General features: G+C 37.2%; 1 protein-coding gene across 3 annotated transcripts in view; it reads right to left on the bottom strand.

The window, feature by feature from the left end:
* Positions 1 to 16449, bottom strand: part of LOC127159117 (contactin-3-like) — a 34464-nt gene extending 18015 nt beyond the window's left edge. For 2 of the 3 annotated variants that reach the window (XR_007826360.1, XM_051102025.1), the window contains exons 1-3: positions 16162 to 16449; positions 14554 to 14913; positions 3984 to 4301 (exon numbers count right to left, since the gene is read on the bottom strand). Coding sequence is in view for 1 of the 3 variants with exons in the window: in XM_051102025.1 (XP_050957982.1) it covers positions 3984 to 4301; positions 14554 to 14913; positions 16162 to 16447 (964 nt within the window). In the remaining 2 variants the exon portion in view is untranslated. Of the gene's footprint in view, positions 1 to 838; positions 1169 to 3983; positions 4302 to 14553; positions 14914 to 16161 lie in introns of all 3 variants that reach the window. The other variant, XR_007826361.1, reaches the window with a different exon arrangement.
* Between the last annotated feature and the right edge of the window lie 6281 nt (positions 16450 to 22730).

The raw sequence follows: 22730 nt of genomic DNA, 5'->3' as shown, positions 1-22730 counted from the left end.
GATCTTGCTCTGATTTCCACTGATTTCAGCTATACGAGTGTCATTAAAATACCATGACAATGAATGATGTGGGGTTTTTATTAAAGTGTCCAAAGTGACAGATTCTCCCTCTTTCACTGACTTTTGCTTTATTTCATCTCGTTTTGCAGCAGAAACATCTGAAACACAAATGAAAAGCTGATCAGAGATGCTTTGATAAAAAAACTTTTACATACACAATGTTTACATAGACAACCATATTCTGATTTTAACACGATTAAGACAATACTTTAATTAGAAATCTACCATGTAAACAGAGATTTTTGATGACCTTAATCCAGCTAAAGTCATACTGTAAATAAACACAATCTGAATTAAGACATGTGGAATATTCCTATTTTAGTTGTATTATCAAAGTGCAGTATAGACATGTGCAGACCTTAATCACACTATTACGTCATGTAGGACTTTTTGCCGCGTTTTGCAACAGCATACAGACACGGCAGTGGCCAAAGGTTTGACGACATACAAAAGAGCATGACTTCAACAACGCTGTTGTCTGTTTGCACGTATAGCATGACAAATAATTAACTGCACTTGAAGCTATTGTAAAATTAAAGGTGAAACACCCAAATTTGTATATGGCAGCATTCTGAAGACCAACTGTATGCTGATACGTGAAATTCTGGAGGGGACATTGGATGGCGTCATGTGGGGACATAAAAACGTGTGCCAATAACTGATCTATGTACTGTACTATAACATGTAAAACGGGAACATGAAAGAAATATTCTAAAAGCAACTCATGTAAAGATGAGTTTTAAATGTACAAAACTTGCTTTAAAACCTAATAACTCACTATGGACTTCAACACCAAATGTATTTTTACTGGTGTCACTGATGATCTCTAGTTGATAAAATCCAGAGTCTGTGTTTGTGATGTTTGTGATGGTCAGAGATCCAGTTTTATGATCCAGCTTCAGTCTGTTTCTGAAACTCTCAGTACCTTCATTACACTGAACATCTGTACAGATATAACTAAGATCTCCAGTGATTGCAGCAATGCGAATGCCATTCATAAACCATTTAATAAATTTCTGTTGGTTTGTTTTAATATCAGAGTGTAGAGTGACTGAATCTTCCTCCATCACAAATGCTGATAATCCATCTCCACCGACACTGAGAAAACCTGAAGAAGAAACAAACAGTTAATTACAGTCAAGCAAAATTACACAACATAATAGTTGTAATAGATGATCTTGTGCATCATACAACCCAATACAAGTGTGTCAGCGCTGTCACAAGACCAAGAATAAGCCAGACAGAAGTGACAGAACCCTGTCACTTTTCTCTATAACATATTTGTTATGATATATATACATATATATATTAGGGATGCACCGAATATTCAGGCACCGAAAATTTTCGGCCGAAAATGGCCCAAAAGTGCATTTTACCCACCGAAAGATTTTTTCACCGAAACAACACGGCCGAAACAGTATGTTGTGATGAAGCAAACAGAAACCGCGGCCTGCACGTGCTTGTCTGAAGCAACATGTCTGCGGTGTGAGGTTGAGACAGACCACGGAGTGAAAACAATGAAAAGTACACTCTAGGGGCCGTTCACATATCGTGCCTAAAAACGCGTGGCAAACGCGAGGCAAGATTTCTCCTCCTTTCCAAAGCGCTCTGTAGCTTGCGCTCCTGTGGCGTCTGCCGTTGCTAAGCAACCATGACCCGCACTCTCAATGAAGACGCGGAAGTTTCATCAAAGGACAATTTCCAGCACTAAAAATCACTTGCTGTAGCTCTGCTACTAAATTTATTTAAAAATGTACAGCTATGATCAGCTGTTTCTCCATCTTGGCTGAGCTTTCAATGTTGTTACGGGAAAGGATTAAGCTAATTGGTTGAATCTTGTCACGTGACTCGCGGTGCGCTTGCAGCATTCTGAAAAAAAAAAAAAAAAAAACCACCAGCAAATCTCGATGCGGCGTGAACGCGCCTGAAAAAAAACGACCGCGTCGCTTCTGTTATGAGCGCGGCTGCCGCGCGTTTACATTTGAAATAACGAACTTGAGCGCGCAAAAGACGCGATATGTGAACGGCCCCTTAGGCTACTATATATGTGACTATCAGACTGTAGCCATATTTCTGCTAGATATTTTTTAAATTTGACAAAAATTATAATTTATGCACTGGCCCTATTTAAATACACTCTCTCAAATCTTTCTCAAATGTCAGGCAGACGACAAGCTCAACCTCAACGATTTATTCTTTGAAACTTTAATATTAATTTATGCAATTGCAATGCCTTGATTTTAGTAAGGTTAGTACACAGTCATAGCCACAAATGCAATGGTACTAATAATTGGCATAATTTCTTTCGGTGTTTCGGTTTTCGGCCTTGGTTTCCTCTTTTTCGGTTTTCGGTTTCGGCCAAGAATTTTCATTTCGGTGCATCCCTAATATATTTATACATATATATATATATATTTATACATATATATATATATATATATATATATATATATATATATATATATATATATTATACAATATACATACTCTGCTCACCAGCAGAGTACACTTAAAAAAAAAAAAAATTTGACAGCACATGTGCTGCAACACAACCAAATACAGAAACATGCTGCAAATACACACAGATCACAATGGAACCCTTATGAAAATTAACCATGGTTTTACTACAAATAAATAAATTAATTTAATAAATAAATAAATTAATTAATTAATTAATAAAATACATGTTTTTTTTAAACCATGATAACTACACATTAACCATAGTGTTGCCACACTGACTTATCATAGTTCAACAATGATATTTGTAGTAAAACTGTGGTTATACAAGTAGTAAATACACCAAATAAATAAATAAATAAATAAATAATGGTTATTACACTACATTTTTACTATAATAAACTAATGGTTAATTTTCGTAAAGGAAATGTTTCAAAGGGACCCTAACTATGCTATGGTTTATGGTTATTTTTTGTAAATAAGTTGTAAAAGTAATCTTAGCCAGCTTGATAATTTTGTCACAGCCATACAGTAATTCTAGTTGTGGTTCCCTTAAATATTTTTGTGGTCTGTGTAATATCCTGTGCTAATCATATTATGTTTGTGTTATAATAAACAAAGCACATTTCTGTATTTGGAGAGTAGACATTGAGCACATGTCCCAGTCAAACTTGTCACTAGATGTTTTCCCTTAAATTTGCAGGTTTTTTTTGTGTTTATGTCATTTGTCTGTAATTTCTGTTAAAATTGAAGATGTTAATATTTGCAGCCCATTTCTGTATTTGTTTGTGAATTTGGAGTTGATGGGCCAAACTAATGAAGATGTTTTCTTAATTTGCAGGGTTTTTTTTCTATTTGCATGCATTTTTTTTTCTCATAAATATTATGTAGAATATGGAAAATAGAACAAACCACTAGTTTGATAAGTATGGTGGGATTTTTTTTTTTTTTTTTTTTTTTTTTTGGAAGAGTCAATTCACTTCTACTTTTCTTGAGAGAAAAAAAAAAAAAAATTAAAGATGGTTAACATTTGCAAAACAACGATACGACAGCTTAATCCAATCCCGTTTTGTTGTTTATAGTTGTTTTTTTTTTTTTTTTTTGTGGTCAGTTTACAGTCTTCTCTTTGTATTGTAATGATATGAGTTACAGTAGGGCCTGCTTATTGTGTGTGTGTGTTTAATTATTATTATATGTTAATCTCTTAAAACATCAATCAACAACAATCAATCTAAAAAAAAAAAAAAACAATTTTAAAATCATATTGAACTTAATTTATAATTACATCAGCAAATTCCAATTTTTCAGTTTGTGAAAAAATGATCTATAAACTTTATGTGAATTAATGATAAAAAGAAAAAAAAAAAAAACTAATTTCACTGAAAAAAACAAACAAAAACAAAACATCACTAAACACATTAACATTAAGCTCATAAATAAACTTGCTTTTAAGCAAAATGACTCACCAGATACAGCAACAATGAAAATCTTTGTCCTGATTTTGTCTCTTCTGCTGTTGATCTGTAGTTTATAAAGTCCAGAGTCTGTGGTTCTGATGTTTGTGATGGTCAGAGATCCAGTCTGATGATCCAGCTTCAGTCTGTCTCTGAATCTCTCATCAGCATCTTTACACTGAACATCTGTACAGATAAAACGAAGATCTCCAGTGATTTTAGCTATTTGAAAGCCATTAAAATACCACTCAATCCTTTCTTGTTGTTTTGTTTTAATGCCAGTCTGTAGAGTGACTGAATCTCCTTCCATCACAGACACTGACCCTCCACCTGTAACAAAACAAAAAAAAAAAAAAAAATTAAGTTGGCTTGAAAAGACTCAGGTTGCTATTTCTTTTCTAACTGATTCGGCTTACAGTTTTCGTAAACCAGATTATCAACCACCAAAATCCCACAGATTTACATTGACGCAATGTTCACTCATCAAATTTCAGCTGTCAAAGTTCAAATCTAAACTCCCAGAATCCTTTGAGACTAAATCAAGCTTCACTTCTATGTACTATTTCTAATCCATTTAGACTCATTTAAACTCTCTAATATTTCTAATTTATTTAAATCATGTTAGCATTATGCTAATCATGCTAACAACATTCTATTAACCCTTTCACACGTGAGTTTAAAATATTCTAGCTGAGCCCCCAGAGTGAGTTTTTTTTAGGCGACCGTTATTTAGAACGTATAGTCTTATTGTTTCCATGGCGACGCATCGTGACACAGCGCAGCCACAATAGCGCTGTATCACTTTAATATAGTTTTTCCCTTTTTATTATTAATATTCACGAACGTGCTCACTGTATTATGAAATATCTGATATTCCGATTCTGAAATATGTGCAAGTGAATGTATTTGGAGCTTTAAACACTTTTATAATGAGCGTGTTAGTTGATCAATGCCGAGTGATGGGCGCCGCCATGTTAGTTCACGCTGAATCCGAGTTGTGGGATTTACAACACGCAATTTCATCCTCTCCTCCCGAAAAATATTAAAGTAAGTCTCTGGTGAGCTTCGAGAAGAGCAGAGTAAACTTTATAGTTACCCACACAATGTGTATATGATATCAATAAAACATGTCGTCAGATAACATTTGTAAGGATCATTATTGCGGCTGCCATAGACATCAGCGTGTATTTTGCTAACTATAAGTGCGTCGTTTTACTAGGACTTATGTGTATGTAAATGTCTGGAACCTAAAATAAGCATTATATGGTTGGAAAACATGAAATAGTTGCGATAATATGACAAGCGCTCAGTGCGTCCGATCTGGCTCAGCGCCAGCCAAAGCGCCAAAGCAGATTTGAATTCAGCAGTTGATCATGTGACGCGCTGAACGTTCGAATCACACCGGTGTGATCGTACGCTCCAGGGACCAGCCAAGAATGATCACACTGGTGTGATCGTACGCGTGAAAGGGTTAACATAGGAATCATGCTACAAACATGCTATTAATACTAGAATCATGCTAGAAACATGCCAGTAACTTGCAAACTGTGCTAGCAAACATGATAGTAACATGCTAATCATGCTAGAAACATGCTAGAAACTTTCTAGCAACACCCTAGCAACCAATCCTGAATACCAAGCAACCACATAGCAACAACCCTAGCAACCGCATAGCAACACCCTAACAACCACCCAGAGGAATATAGGAATATAAGGGGCCGTTCACATATCGCGCCTAAAAAAATCATGGAAAATGCTAGGCGCGCCGATTTGTCCTTCTTTCCAAAGTGCTCTGTAGCTTGTGCTTCAGTGGCGTCTGCCGTTGCTAAGCAACCATGACCCGCACTCTCAATGAAGACGCGGAAGTTTCATCAAAGGACAAACTGATTTCTATCACTAAAATCGCTTGCTGTAGCTCTGCTACTACATTTATTTAAACATGGCTATCCCTGTACAGCTATGATCAACTGTTTCTCCATCTTGCTGAGCTTTCAATGTTGTTATGGGAAAGGATGAAGCTAATTGGTTGGTTGTTGTCACATGACTTAAGGTACGCTTGCAGCATTCTGAAAAGTTGAGAGGTTTTCATCTCGATGCGACGCGGACGCGCCCGAAAAAAAAACGAGCGTGTCGCACTGCGTGCACATCGTGACCGTGTCGCTTCTGTTATGAGCGCGGATGCCGCGCGTCTACATTTGAAATAACGAACTTGAGCGCGCAAAAGACGCAATATGTGAACGGCCCCTAAGTGTATATATACACTTCAGAATTCATACAGCTGCTTCTGCCTTGTCACATCATCAATAAACACCAGTAACCAGCTCCGCTGGAAGCCATGCATGCTCATGCCATCACACTGCTCCACCATGTTTCACAGGTGAGTCTTCTCCATATTTTTTTCCTTCCTGTCATTCTGGTACAGATTGATCTTAATTTCAGCCGTCCAAAGAATGCTTTTCCAGAAGTGGTCTGTATTTGCTCTGGTAAAGTCTTGACTCTTGATTGTAGACTTTGACAGTAACATGCCTACCTCCTGGAGAGTGTTCTTCATTTGGCTGGATGTTGTGAAATGTGTTTTTTCTTTACCATGGAGAGGATCATCCAATCATCCACTACTGTTGTCCTCTGTGATTGTCCAGGCCTTTTTATGTTGCTGAACTCACCAGTGTGTTCTTTTCTTTTTCTCAGAATGTACTAAACTGTTAATTTGGCCACTCCTAATGTCCCTGCTATCTCTCTGATGGTTCTCTTTTGTTTTTGAAGCCTAACAATTTTCTTTTACTTGCATGCAGATCTCCTTTGACTGCATGATGTGGGTTCAGAGCAACAGCTCCCAAATACAAATGGCACACTTAGAATCAACTCCAGACCTTTTACCTACTTAATTGATGTAGAAATAATGAAGGAATAGCACACAACTGTCCAAACAGCTTTTGAGTCAACAATCCAACTACTCATGGTCTCTTGAAAAAGGGGGGAGGTACATATTAAAGAGCTGTAATTCCTTAAGCTTTCCTCCAATTTGGATGAGAATACCCTTAAAATTTAAGCTCATAGTGAGTCTGACACACTGTGACTCTGTGAAGTTTACAGGCCAAAAGCAGTGTTGATTTGCTCGACGTACTGTGTAAGTAAACAGTTCTAAAAATATAACCTAAAACCTGAAGTACCCGAAACCCAAAAACCTGTTCAAAGCACAGGAGCTGTGAATAATTAGACTAACATCTTAAATTAACTAGATAACGTTCAGTCAGTCAAGGAATAACACCTATTGAGTTGCTGAAGGCAATTTATTACGATTGTGAAAATGGAAGAGCTGATAGTTAAATACAATGCACTTCAAGCTCCTTTTGCCTCATACAAGGTAACTAAGAAAAGATTAGAAGAAATGAAAACAGAAAACAAGTTGGTAAATTCTCAAGTCAGCTGCTATGCCATGACTTGAACAAGACATAAATGGAAATGAGAGGGTTCTTGATCAAAGAAAATGAAAATGGCCAAGGTGTTAGACAGCTGTCTTTTATGGACTTTCAAAGTCTTGTTACAGCAGTGGGTACTTTTGACCCTGATAACATGGATTCTGTTGAGTTCTTGTCAAAACTGGAGAAAGTAGTGGATGCTTATTGTGTGTCAGATGAAGATGCTTCTAGACTTCTCATGATCTGCATTCCTCGCTCATTAACTAGTGCTCTCTCACAGGAAGTTCACGACAACAGAGCAGACAGAGGGGCAAGGAGAGAAGCTCTACTTAGACTTGTTGGGACTGATTTGGTTAACTTGAGAAAGATAACTGAGGTGACAATGGAACCTGGAGAGCATCCTCTAACATTTGCATCCAGGTTGTGGGAAATGCAACTAAACAAAACCTCATGTTTAAGTCTGCATTAATTGCACAGAGCAGTTCACACATGCGAGAAGCCATTGCTCTTCATGTAGATGTAAATGCACCATACAAGCAATCATTTCCAAAATGACACAGTATTTCAATGCAAATAGTCAAAGGAAAGCTGCAGAATCTAGACATCTAGTTGCTGCCTTGGTCATATAGCAAGGCATTGTTTGGAGAAAGGTAGGAAAGATCAGGAAGTTGTTTGTTTTGCTTGTGGAAGGATGGGACACAAGGCAAGACAGTGTCACTTTTCACACAAAAGAAAGATGGGCTATCGTGATTTGCTTAAGAAGATAGGCAATTTAGAAACCCAGTTGGCATTGTTGAAAGGAAATAAGGAAGAGGCCATTCACACCTTGCCAGAGACAGCACTGCAGGAACACGACTATAGCTCAGTCACAAGCAGATGCTGATGTGAATTGGAGATTTTTTTAAATTTTTTGATTAATCTATTTTTGAATGTTTCAGGTATAAGCATTGAGCTGTTTGTTGGAAAGGTGTAACCTCCTGGAGAAAAATTATCCAGTCATTCGAAGGACAAGAAGGCCAGCAAAAACAGTGGAGCCAGAGGACTTCCACAAGAAAAAGGACTTCGTAATGAACATGGTGATCACCATGACCAAGAAAATCAAAAGATTTCCAGACCTGCAAGATCCAGAACTCCTTGCCTAAAAGATCTATAAATTCTAAGATTCACCATGGCATTGATGGACTTGAGAGAACCACACAGACTGCAACAACACCAGTGACTGCTTCTTTCTGAGAACTTTCTATCCAATGTGAAAAGCATGGACAGCAGATAAGGGAAACAAAAAGAGATCAAGATTTTTTAGACTATGGACAGCAGTCTTATCACCAAGATGGAAACAAGTGGGCAAAGGATATACCCACACAAAGAAATGCATAAAAACACAAGCTCACCACTGCATATGACACTAGAAAAAAAAAGTATATGCATACTCAAATGCAGAAAAATATATTATTGTCTACTGAATGCACATACATGTGAAATAAAGATGTCCACACTGATAGAACAGACACAAAGCACATGACACTAGAAAGACAAATATATACATACTCAGAAAAAAAAAAAAAAAAAAAAAAACTTTATAGGCCACGCCCTATAAATAGACACTCAGCCATTTGCTCATTGTCTGGTCTACCGTTCACATGCTGGTTCTGACTCTCCTTCCTTTGAGGTTGTGGCGTGGCTCTAACACTGGACTTTTGGACTTCAACAATCTACCTAAGCATTCAGTTAAGAACCTCTTTCACTATTTGATGCTTTGTCTTTTAAATAAGGCGTTGTTTAATAAATTGTTAAAGTATTGCCACTCATCTCTCGTCTCCTCCATCCCCTTGTGTGTGCGTGAGTGTGACACATAATGTGTAGACTCTCAGCTTTTTTTTGAGGGTATCCACGTTCCAATTGGATGAAGGATTTAGGAGTTTCAGCTCGTTAACATGTGCCACCCTCTTTATAAAGGGACCAAAAGTAAATGGACAATTGACTAAAAGGCTACTGCATGGGCAGGTGTGGGCAATTCCTTTGTAATATCATTATCAATGAAGCAGATAAAAGGCCTGGAGTTGGTTTGAGGTGTGGTGCTTGCATGTGGAAGATTCTGCTGTGAACAAACAACATGCGGTCAAAGGAGCTCTCCATGCAGGTGAAAGAAGCCATCCTTAAGATGCGAAAACAGAAAAAACCCATCCGAGAAATTGCTACAATATTAGGAGTGGCAAAATCTACAGTGTGGTATATCCTGAGAAAGGAAAGAAAGCACTGGTGAACTCAGCAATGCAAAAACACCTGGACGTCCACGGAAGACAACAGTGGTGGATGATCGCAAAATCATTTCCATGGTGAAGAGAAACGCCTTCACAACAGCCAACCAAGTGAACAACACTCTCCAGGAGGTAGGCGTATCAATATCCAAGTCTACCATAAAGAGAAGACTGCATGAGAGTAAATACAGAGGGTACACTGCAAGGTGCAAGCCACTCCTAAGCCCCAAGAATAGAAAGGCTAGATTGGACTTTTATATATATTATTGTCTACTAAATGCACACATGTGGACAAAGAATGTTCACACTGAAAAAAGGGACAGAATGTATGTGGAAAAATATACACACACACACACACACACACACACACACACACACACACACACTTCAGGGTATTAATCAATGTTGTTGCTCCTTTTGGCTTTTGCTGTTTGTACTGTCATAATGTTTAGTACATTTAGATGATTCCTTTTGCTGTTATGGTTCACAAGTGTTCATCTCCCAAACCCAAGAAAATGTTGGTATGTCATTTTGCCAAATTTGAAAAAAAGTCTATGATAATTTTGCCTAATTGGATGGAGCAATAAGCAGTGTGAATGAGGTGTTGACCCAAAGACGGGTAAGATTCTCCGATGACCATTAAGGGAATGACCTAAGGCAGTGCTTCACCACCAGTGGGCACCTACCCAGGAAGGGAGGTGTAATCTTTATAAGGGAGTGGATGTGATGCTTCTTCCGGGCCAAGAGCATCAAACCCAGATTCCACTCCACAATATATGTTTAATCATGCTCATTTCCCAAAATGGCTTAATTATTATAGAGAAGAAGAAAGTCAACAGTTATGTTGTTTCTAGACCATTTCGGAAGATTACATCCTGAGCAAATGGTGACCTATTGTTGCATGGAAGCTGGTGTGGGACACTGAGAACCACCTCAGACAAAGAGGTGTTAGAACATGATTAACATACAGACCACAGCTGCCACGAAAGGAGCAACTTCATTTACATAAACGGTAGTAAACTTTAACTGTATAAAGGTTTGAGCTAAGGATGTTCTGGGTTCATTCCGACTCCGTTGAACCCAAGGTACAACATGTACTTTGCCACTGCTATGCTGCAATAAACATCTTCATCAAGATCTTCTACGTCCCCTTCACTTTTTCTTACAACTATGTTCCAGACAAATTAGGCAATGTGTAGAAATAATATTAAATCATAACAGGAAACATGCTTCTTGTTTCATTAGACAAACAGTCCCTACATTCCAACACTTGAAACTGAGCTAATATTTCACCTATGCAGACCTTTAAAAAAAAAAAAAAAAAAAAAAAAAAAAAAGGTCTTCACAGAACCATCTACTTGGAGCAAATATTTTTCAACTAAAATATATTATATACAATATCTAGTTAAAAAAGAAAAAAAAGAAAAAGAAAACATGAGAAAAAAAATGTTTAAATATAATGAGAGTGCAAAAATATCTCAATAATGTTTATGAGATTTTAAACAATTTCATTTATTAATTTATTTTTTTGTGAAAACAGTTCATAAACTTGAACCTTCAAGCAACAGAATTTTAAAGTAACAGAAAGGCCTGCTGGACTGTCAATTCTGTTACAGCATTGTCAGTATTGTTACTCTACCTTGGTAACAGAGTTTGACGTCACAGAATTGACTATTTTAATTCTTTTTGCTAAAAACTCCACTTGCTAGCATAATATATATATATATATATATATATATATATATATATATATATATATATATATATATATATAAATTTTTCTCTAATACACAATTCCCACAATTATTGGTACCCCTCAAAATTCTTACAAGTAAAATATCTCTAAAGTATATTCCCATTCATATTTTCACACCAGGTTGATGAAATTAGCCTGCCATGATTTCCTGTTTCACAGGAATTTTTATTCATCTACCAGAAGCTTTTTCCAAAGTGGCTCAAGGTATATTTTATCAGTTTATGTACTGATGGAAAATACATTAATATGTAATAAATAAATAAATACATTTTATTTAAAAAAAAAAACTGTAAAAATGCAACAGAAAAGAATGTTATTTAACGGGTTTTTACAGCTTTTTTTTTTTTCCTTTTACAACTTTTGTTGAAAAACACTGATGCTGTGACTTTTACACTTGATGGTTTTTCATTTTAATAATTATGTTTATTCTTAGTTATCAGTTATGTACATTAGGGATTTATTGTTACAACTTATATTGTTAAATTCAGTGTTGGGGAGTAACTAATTACATGTAACTGAATTATGTAATTTAATTACAAAATACATGTAATTGTAATTAGTTACAGTTACTGAGAAAAAATATGTAATTAAATTACAGTTACTTTTGAAAAATGCCAGAGATTACAAAGGGGGTTACATCTGAATTTTTTCACACACCCACCCCCCTTACAGATTCAATTGACTTCTTTTATAAATTGCATTGACTGCTCTAAAATGAGACACCAATGTTTCAGGAGTTTAGGACAAAATAGGACACATGCTTATTTGATAACTGTTTTATTTCCTATTTGGGTTTATGCATAAACTGTTTTCTGTCATAACTATGCAAACATTTGATTTCAAACCCGGTATCATAGCTATTAAACTATTTCTTGTTATGATGTTATTTATGTTATGACCTTGTTATGACATATAGCGCAACTGTGCTCACGGTGACCCGAGTTTGATTCCCGTCCCGAGGTCCTTTGCCGATCCCGCTCCTCTCTCTTCTCCCAGCTCTTTCCTGTCATCTCTCTACTGTCCTATCACAATAAAAGGCATAAAAAGCCCAAAAATATAAGCAAAAAAAATTTTGTCAGTGCTATATGCTTGATAATTTCTCTTGGTGGAAGCTTTGTGTTTGGTTAGCTAATAAAATATTAAAGCTTAATTCAATATTATGTGTTCAATTTCTTAATTCTGTCATCCTGGTATCGTGGACTCGCTCTATTGTTTCATACAAACACAGCTGCTGCCATTTTTTTGTACACTGTAATGGATTATAAGTTAACTAACAAACTTGTACTACTACATAATTATTTATGTGGTGAAATGTTGTGTAAGAAAACTGGTATGACTGCACTGTATCCCTAAAATGTCTAGTTTGAACTTGTCATTTGCTAGCAACTGATTTCTTCATGGAAGCTTTGTGTTCAAATATTTCAACTCAGATCAGTGTTTCGTGTCTAATAATTTTAAGACAAAACATCTAAATAATCTATCAAGCAGCTGTGTAATAAGTGAGGTAATGTACATTCAGCCAGTTGTTATCGCAAAATAATGATGTATATTATCCCTTACTTATGTAGCATCTGGACCAATCAGACATACATTAATTGTTACATTTAACAAATAGTCTTTAAATCCAACAAGCCAGCTGTATGCTGGAGCTCTGGAGACAACCCCCCAAAGCAACTAACACCCCAAAAGGACTCAGTTGCCAGGACGACTATCGGATAAGAGGTTTTATTGCCCAGAGGAATGCACATCTGTCCATGCTATATTTGCCCATAGGAAAGGCACAATGCCTACAGAAATAGACTCTTTCCTATTCATTCACAGACAAACCTTTCTTTGACCTTCCTATCACACATAGCCCAGGTCATTGTGTACAGTATTACTGCATTGTATTTTAATTTTGTCTGTTGTATTTGTCTTTCTACTGTTTTATGCATGCGTTATGATAGATGACTAGTCGTATAACCCACCTATGCCATGTTTGGTCTTTTTGAATTCGTATTTTGATGATCTAAAAGATGGTGTATATAATATGTTGATACCTATGCAACATATTAGTGTTTTAAGAAACCTTAGTAGTTTTTGCATCAACACCCAATGGAATTATATATGCAAAATACCATGCTGACAGACAAAGAGTCGTAAACTTTCCCTCCAAAGGTGAAAGTTACCATTGGTTCGTGGACCTCCTGGAGGCACAGCCTCCAGAGAGCTTAAAGGCATCAAACGATTGATCGCCTCACTCTCTTCACTTCGCTTTCTTCTGCAAAACCCTCCGATTGCAGCCCCTGTGAAGGAACCCACGGGGAGCCTGAGCCGGCACAGGGCGTGCCGGACGGGCCCAACAGGCCCAACATACAGAGATGTGGCTCTCGACCACAAAGAGCCAGACATTTCCACTCAACCCTGGAATTCATCTTCATGACTCGCCTCAGTCAGTCAGTGGTTCTTTTAGAACCTTCGAAGATGAGCTAGAACTCTTCGGGACCTCCCTAAGCGCGTGCCAGGCCTTGCGGCCTTGTCTTTCCATTCCCCAAAGATCACAGGACTTCAGCTGGGTCCCTCTCAGCTCTTGGTTCTTCTTCACTTTTCACATGGGATGAAACTCCCAGTCACCATCGAGTCAGAACATCTTTGGAGTTCATCACTCTTCAGACCCGGAAGAACGTGATTGCAATTCCAAAACCACCACTGCTCCAAACCATCAAGACTTTCACCTGAGACTGCATTTGGACACTTGTTCAATGACCAAGGCAATGCAAGTATTGCACATTTAACTAAACAAACAGAGGTTTAGTATACGTAGCCACTGGTCCTTTTATCAGCATGAAAAATAAATCTTTTATTCGAATTGTGAATAGATTAGATAATGTGTACAGAAAGTGAACGTAGAGTGCTCCGTTTATAATCAAACTATCAATGACTTCAGCTGCAGTGCAACTGACTACAATGATGTTGCAAATCATGCTGTACATAGAAACCTTTGATGGTCTTCGCCAAACGCATTGTCTTGAAAACAGACTATCAATTCTGCTGCAGTTAGAAGAGTAAAGTGTAGTGAAGATAATGTTTTCACTTCTCAAAGTGGATCAGACACCTATGATATTAAAGGTGGATATATTTACTGAGAATCATCACTAAATGATACTCACCAATGACAGTGACACTGAAGCTCCTAATGATGCTGAATCTGATGCTGATGCTGATACTCCTGCTGCTGATCTTTAGTTTATAAACTCCAGAGTCTGTGATTCTGGTGTTTGTGATGGTCAGAGATCCAGTCTGATGATCCAGCTTCAGTCTGTCTCTGAATCTCTCATCACCATTTTTACACTGAACATCTGTGCAAATCCTACTATGATCCTCAGTGATTTCAGCTATAGGAATGTCATTAAAATACCACGTCACCAGATCATTTGGGTTTTTTAACACAGGATCAGCATTTAAAACAAAATATTCTCCCTCCTTCACTGACTTTGTCTTCAATTGATCTCGTTCAGCAGCAGGGACTTCTGAAACAAACAACACAAAATCTGCTAGAGGATCTTTTGCTGAAAACAACAAACTACAAAATATGCAAGAAGTTTAAATGTAAAAGCAATTTTCATGCTCCTTCATGACATGCAGTCTGACATTATGTGTTTAACCACTCAGAACACAGACAGAACCTTATAATTTCAAGGCAACGACTTGTTATACTTTTGCTGCCTTGGAATTATAAGGTTCTATCTGCATTCTGAGTAGTTTTGAGATATTGACCTTTAAAGTTTTTGCATTTCATATAGCAAAAATTCCTACATGAAAATGACAGAGACCCTAAATGTATTATAAAGGTACAATATCAAAATCCTCTCAAATGTTCAAATGGGGATTTTGGGAACAGACCAAATGTAGATAGAACCTTCTAATTCTAAAAAGTCATTTTCCACTTGGAATTATAAGGTTCTAACTAGCAAAACATTGACTGAAACAACATTTTTTTTTTTTTAAGAAATACAAATAGTTTACTTATAATTTGTTTTAAAACATAAAAAGGGTGCTGTAACAATGTGCTGGACAAGTAACTCCAGACCGGAGATATCCAAAATGGGGTATGAACTCCAAAAGTGGGCATGACCTCTAAAATGAGGCGGGTTTCACCATTTGAAACCATTTTTCAGCCATTTGGTACTGACTTACATTTCAAAATAAAACTTTATAAATTAAATATGTTTCTAGTTCAGTGGTTTTCAAACCTGTCCTGCACATTTTGCATGTCTCCCTCCTCTAACTCACCAGATTTCTCAGAATCAGCAGTGGGGTGGAGTATGCGCTAAAGTTGATTGGGGGAAACAATTGTGCATGCGTGTCATGTGCCTGTCTGTCAATGGGAGGAAGCCACGCCCCATTTTGGAGCTCCCACCCCCATTTGGAGATCTCCAGGCTGCAGTTATAGCTCTTTCCATGCTGAAAGCAATATTTTTGAAAGGGGGGCACTGAGCTGTTCTTGAGGAGTGTTTAGTTAAGGCGAGATTACACCAAAGATGTATGAGCTGAAACTTGCAAAAGAAACTTGCTAAAACTTCCCGTTTATTTGGTTATTCTATAACCTTCTCACTTTTATTTTTTCCTCTGTCCCAACTTTTTTGGAGTGTGTTGCAGACTTCAAAATAAAGATTTGTTTATATTTACAAAATACATTTAAGTTGGTCAGCAGCAAAAAAATATAAATAACACATTAAGTGATGTGATTTAAAGACAAACAAGACATAATGACTCACCATGAACAGCAACACTGAATATCTGAAATAAGCCGCGGCTGATCCTTAGTGAATAGAGTCCAGAGTCTGTGTTTCTGATGTTTGTGATGGTCAGAGATCCAGTCTGATGATCCAGCTTCAGTCTGTCTCTGAATCTCTCATCACCATCTTTACACTGAACATCTGTACAGATCTTACTGAGATTACTGATTTCAGCGATGATATTTTTATTAAAATACCATCTAATCTCTTCAGTCTGGTTTGTTTCAGTGTTAGTGTTTAGAGTCACTGAATCTCCCTCCATCATAAACACTGACCTTCTTTCTGAACCAACACCAAAAACACCTGAAGAAGATTAAATAAACAGTTATTATATAATAATCATTGATTTACACTAGTGCTGCTGGGTGGTATGACCAAAAATGTGTATCATGGTATTTTTACAGCTGGACCAATTAATCAGAAATTCTATTATTTGTTATATTTAACAAATAATCCATAACACTCCACACCCAACAAGCAAACCATGAGGATCTATGGAATCCTCCCCCAAACTCCTGACCCTGAATGTGGCACCAGGCCACTGGTTTCTATGGCAGCAAAGATGAGATGGTTTTTGCAACCCAAAGACATTTAGAGAGAGTTGTAACTCTCACCTAATTCATTTTGAAACAGACACATAAGACCCATAAAAAAGTACTTATCTCAATCCTCCGGACACTGTGTGTATTGTTACTGTTTTGTGTGTTGGCTTTTGTACCGTATACTGTTTTATGTTTTGCTTAAGATACAATTATTAATGCAACTCTATTGGTACTGTGCTTGATATTATGTTAATACTTGTTTAGTCCACAAACCATTGGTGCATACCACCTCTTTATAACATCTATTGTCAAATCATTAGGTAATGATTACTTAAAGCAGACAATGGAAGTTGAAATGCATGGCTTCAACGCATGAAAACACATGACTCCAACTCATTGAGGCACATGACTAACTAACTAATTCTATATCCATAACCACAATGACATATTACCTAACAATTAGTTAATAGTTCTGTACCTCAACAAGTAAAGTCACAACATAAGGATACATTTGGAAATCATTAGCTAATGAGTATTAAAGCAGACAACTGGAAGTTGAAGTACATAGCTTTGACCACTGTGGTAATTAATTAATGAATTTCCATCATTAGTTAATAAAATAAGTTATTAGTCAAATAATACATTATGACACATTTAACTAATAACAATTTATTGAGTACTTAAGTTGCTGATGTAGTAATCATTAATAAATGGTTTAGTTCTTCATGAATTATAAACTCGTGATTATCTGTGCATTAATTGTGGCCTGCAAAAAGTCCATAACCTGAAACTGGCATAAAGATGTTATTCTAAACAGTAAATGATGGTTAGGGAGAATAGAGGATTTTTTTAATGATGGAAAAACCAAGACTGAAAAAAATGATTAACATAAAGAGAACATAATGATAATCATGGTAGCAAAATCAGTAATTAATGATATGACAGCCTAATCTCAGCGTATGCTCTTGTTAGTTGCTTTTTCATGGCCAGTTTACTGTATTCTCTTTGGATTGTAATAATATATGCAAAGACAAGCTTATGAGAAACTGTGTTTTTAATTATTATTTGTTATATATTTATCAGTTGTGTTTGGTTTCATGTCACACTTGTGGTGTTCCTGGTCAAAAATTACTGGACTCCAAACAATTGCTTATAAATCACTTGTTATGCTATATTATCACTAAAGATTGGATAGAGAGTGAGAGAAAGAGAGAGAGAGAGAGAGAGAGAGAGAGAGAGAAACACCTCTGAATGTCAATGTAAAAAAAATAACGATGTTATCAAAATGTACAAGACTTGCTTTCAAACATAATGACTCACCATTAACAGCAACAATGAAGACCTTCTCAAGGTTGTGAAAGCCGAAGCCATCTAGATGATAAAGTCCAGAGTCTGTGGTTCTGATGACTCCAAACAATTGCTTATATATCTCTTGTTATGCTATATTATCACTATAGATTGGACTCAGTCTTTTTGTCAACTTGTTTTCTTTCATTTAGGATTGGTTTTGCGTTTCTATTTGCATCCGATTAATCGTAGGCCTCATTTATCCAAAAGTAGGCAAAACTGTACAAAAAAAAGTTACACTTGTCAAAAATGGCTGGCCATTGAAAGTAAACGGGGGAAGAATGAAAGAGAAACAACTAGTGTTCAGGAGCATTTTGTGTTTGCAAACATAAAGGCCTTGGACCTGTGCATGTATAGATTCATGTATACTCACACTATCTCACACACACAATATTGTGAGTTTTATACCTATTACATCCTAAATTGAACTGCATGCAATATGCTAACTCTCTCTGTGATAAACCTCTCACACACTCACACGCTCAAACTGCATTGTCTTTAGCCTAGGTTTTGAGGCTTTCATGTTCTCTCAGCGTAGATGAAAGTTTACAAATAAATGCTTTAGCACTGAGAGAGCTTCAGCTTGTTGTTTCATGATATTGTCTCTCTTTGACAGTGTCAGTGTGCAGGATATATATAACTGAAATATAACAGTTTTGGTTTGTTGTTCCATGAAATGTTATAATGTAAATAATCTTAATGTGTTCTTTCTTGTATGCCACGATGGTCAGATTTAACAAGAACAACATAAGTGTTACTTTGTGCCCCTTTTCAGAAAATAAAATCATTTAAAAATAAACATTCACTTTCAATGGCTGGCCATTTTTGACGAGTGTGACTTTGTGCAATTTTGTACAAAATAAAAACATTTAAAAGCAAACTTCTTGATTAACCCTTTGACGTGTACGATCACACCGGTGTGATCATTCTTGGCTGGTCCCTAAAGCGTACGATCACACCTGTGTGAGTAGAACGTTGAGCGCATCACGTGATCAGCTGCTGAATTAAAATCTGCATTCACGCTTTGGCTGGTGCTAAACCAGATCAGATGCGCTGATCTCTTGTCATGTTATCACAACTATTCAGTGTTTTCAACCAAATAAGGCTTATTTTAGGTTCCATCATTTAAATACACATAAGTACTAGCAAAACCATACATTTATAGTTTGTAAAAATACACACTTATGTCTATGGAAGCGGAAATAATGATCCTACAAATACTATAACTATAAAGTTTAATCTGTTCTTCTCCCAGTTCACTGGAGACTTACTTTAATGTCTTTCGGGAGGAGAGGATGAATTTGCGGGCTGTAAGTCCCACAGCTCAGATTCATCGTGAACTAACATGGCGGCGCCCATCACCCGGTATACATCAACTAACGCGGTCATTATAAAAGTGTTTAAACTTCCAAATACATTTACTTGCGCATATTTCAGAAACGGGATATCAGATATTTCATAATCTAGCGAGCAGGTTTGTGATTATTAATAATAAAAAAGAAAAATGAAATAAAATCGATCAATGTGTCTTACAGCTCTATTGTGGCTGCGTTGTGTCATGTGACAAGCATGACGCGTCGCCATGGAAACAATAACGCGATAAGTTCTAAAATAACGGTCGCCTAAAAAAACTCACCCTGGGGGCTCAGCTAGAACATTTTAAACTCACATGTGAAAGGGTTAAACATTAAAGCACACTGGTGTGAGAATTATTTTTTTTTTCCCAGATTGTGAAAATTATTTATAAAAAAATGATTTTTTCACTCAAAAAGTGAGGTGCCTACTTTCGTAATTATGAGGCCTATGATTAATCAGATGCAAATAGAAACACAAAACCAGTCCTCAATGAAAGAAAACAAGTTGTTTGGAGTCTGGTCATTTTTGACCGGGAACACCACAAGTGTGACCAGGTGAAATAAAACCCACAAAAAATTACGAAAATTCGAAAAATATTTCTGAGATGTACTTATACCCTGTGTGAACAAAGACTTCAGTTAACTAGTATTTTCGGGAAAAAAGAAAATATTTTCCCGCACTTCTCCAACTAACAACGCTCTGCAAAGTCAGGCTTAATCCGGCTCCAGTTTTAGCTTTCAACAAGGGTAATACAGCTCGTCAACGATGTCTCGCAGATTTGCCCAGCCGCCTCCATCAAACCCCAAATGCGCTCCTCTCGCCCGGGTATGATCCCCATCAACAAGTGGTAATTCACATTTTACCTTGCTTCACCCAAAACACACCCATGTTCACTCGTCTCCATTTTCTTCCTCCTCAGATGTCTCCAAGGTGGCCCCTAGCGTTAGACTTCCTCCACAACAAGGAATCGCTCTGCTGCTTCTTGGTATATCTCTCTCTCTCTTTTCTTCCTAGAACCTTTCTTCCAGAAGTGCCCTAACGTGAGGCTGCCTCTGCAAAAGAACCGCTCTGGCTGTTGCTTTGCATACCTATTTCTTTTCCTTTTACAACCTTTCTTCCACACGTGCCCTAGCGTGAGGCTGCCTCCACAACAAGGAATCGCTCTGGCTGCTTCTTGGTATATCTCTCTCCCTTCTCTTCCCAGAACCTTTCTTCCAGAAGTGACCTAGCGTGAGGCTGTCTCCGCAAAAAGAACCGCTCTGGCTGCTGCTTTGCATACCAATTTCCTTTCTTTCTACAACCTTTCTTTCACAGGTATCCTAGCGTGAGGCTGCCTCCGCAAAGAACTTTACAGCCTCTCACATAGCAGCCCCAACCTATACTGCTGCTGTGGAACCTCTGCCTTTCTGGGTGTTTTCTATCCTTTTCTAACATGTCCCACTGGATTCGGCCCATATGTCAGCACTAAAAATATTGCAGAACTTTGTAAACCAAGCCCATCTTGGAGGTGGTCCGAGTATGATTCAGTTTCAGCCATCAATATGGTTCTTTAACCTGTGCATTGTGAACACAAATGGCTCCAAGCTTACTTCATGTATGCAAAATCCTGTTTAGCAGGTCATCAGATGCTTCTGTTTCAAAGCGATTATTCCTCATGGCTGCCTTTTCTGGCAGATTTCTTCAAACTAAGTTGAGAAGTTACATTTTTGTGTCAAGCCCACAGCAATATATTTAACAATTTTACTAAACCACTGTATGAATATTTGCATGTGAATGTCTCAATTGCTTTCATCCCTTAGTAAATCAGCAAGTAGAATCAGCGCTACCACTTTTCTCTGTCATGCGTGTAAACCATCTTCTTTTCCATGTTTCTGAAGATGGTCCGCATAGTTCAGGCTAACTAAAAGTCAGCCATGTACCCTGATGCTACATACTTTGGCTTATAAAGTAGAATACTTTAAGTGGCTTGTATCATCAGTACTTGATGTCTCACACGTGTCATTAGCACATTACATTTCTTTATTACTCTTATTATTATATTTCTTTATTATTATTCCCTGGGCTTCTCATGTCCACTACCCTGCGGTCAAAAAATGGCCTCCTAAGCATTTCCTTCCACTGGGACAATTCAATGGAGTGCACCGTAATCTATTGTCCCAACAAATACAGATCAAGTTCTGCCGAACTAATACAGTTTAACTAAACTTTGGTCAGCAGTGCCCTGCTATTAATTAATTAATAACGCATACACCATCCTCCTTTTAATACATCCAAAAATTTCCACCCAGTCATCTGGATTCGCGTTTGCCATTTCTCAGCAACTATAAGATTCCCATTGGGCCGTTGAAATCATCGCAATACCACGTTATTGACTAACCAACCGCAGAGGATTGCAAAAACCGCAGCAACTGCTACATTCACATGTTTTTTCCTTTTTCTGTGAGTTCATGCCCTTCTTGTTCTACGCCTATACATAAGTTAATGATAATGTGTACTATGCTGATTTCTACAGAGGCTACGTAGATTTATTCTTAACAAGCCGAAACAGACAGCGAAGGAAAGAGAAATTGACTGAGTGCGGATGATTACCCGCTTCTGACCTTCAGGCCGAGTCATATATTCGTGAAAATAGCTTGTTATGCTCAAAGAAACCCTGTCTTGGCATTGTCACATTGCTGGCCAGCTGAGCTTTCTAAAGTCGTACTTAAACTTAAATGATTTCAACAGCACCGTGAGCCATCCACCTTCAGATTTCTTTCAGGAAACTGTATGTCTTGGACCCTCGCTTCCCTCTCATTGGGTCTGTCTTCCAGAAATTCTTCAGTATGTCTCTGCTGCAGCTGTGACATTTCCCACCATTTTCAAATCAGCTCTTTTATCTCTTAGTGACACTGCAGTGATTTACCCTAACATATCACTCATTACTTCACTGCCGCAGCAGTGAATTCCCCCTACAAAATTTACAATTTTACTCCCACATCAGCGATTTGGGAGTTTGTTTACCATTGCCCATTAGGACTGGATGGGCAGGCGAACTCGTGAAACTTTATTACAAAAAAAAAAAAAAAAAACATTAACACATTATCCAGACAATCTATGAAGCTTAAACAAAAATGGGGGCAAAGACCAGGTTGTTTTCAGAAACCTTGCACAAAGCTCCACCACAGCACCAAACTAAGTCAAAAGTAGTAAGATCATCCATAGCTTTGTAATAACGAAAATCAGTAAGTATTCTAGATTTTACTGAATTACAAAAAAAACTGCCAATAAACTGTAACTCACATCTTGTTCAATTTTGTGTTT

The sequence above is a fragment of the Labeo rohita genome, unplaced genomic scaffold (assembly GCF_022985175.1).
Source record: "Labeo rohita strain BAU-BD-2019 unplaced genomic scaffold, IGBB_LRoh.1.0 scaffold_192, whole genome shotgun sequence".
Classification (NCBI taxonomy): Eukaryota; Metazoa; Chordata; class Actinopteri; order Cypriniformes; family Cyprinidae; genus Labeo; species Labeo rohita.
The sequence above is the reverse complement of the archived record's forward strand: the minus strand, read 5'-3'. Positions and strand labels throughout refer to the sequence as shown.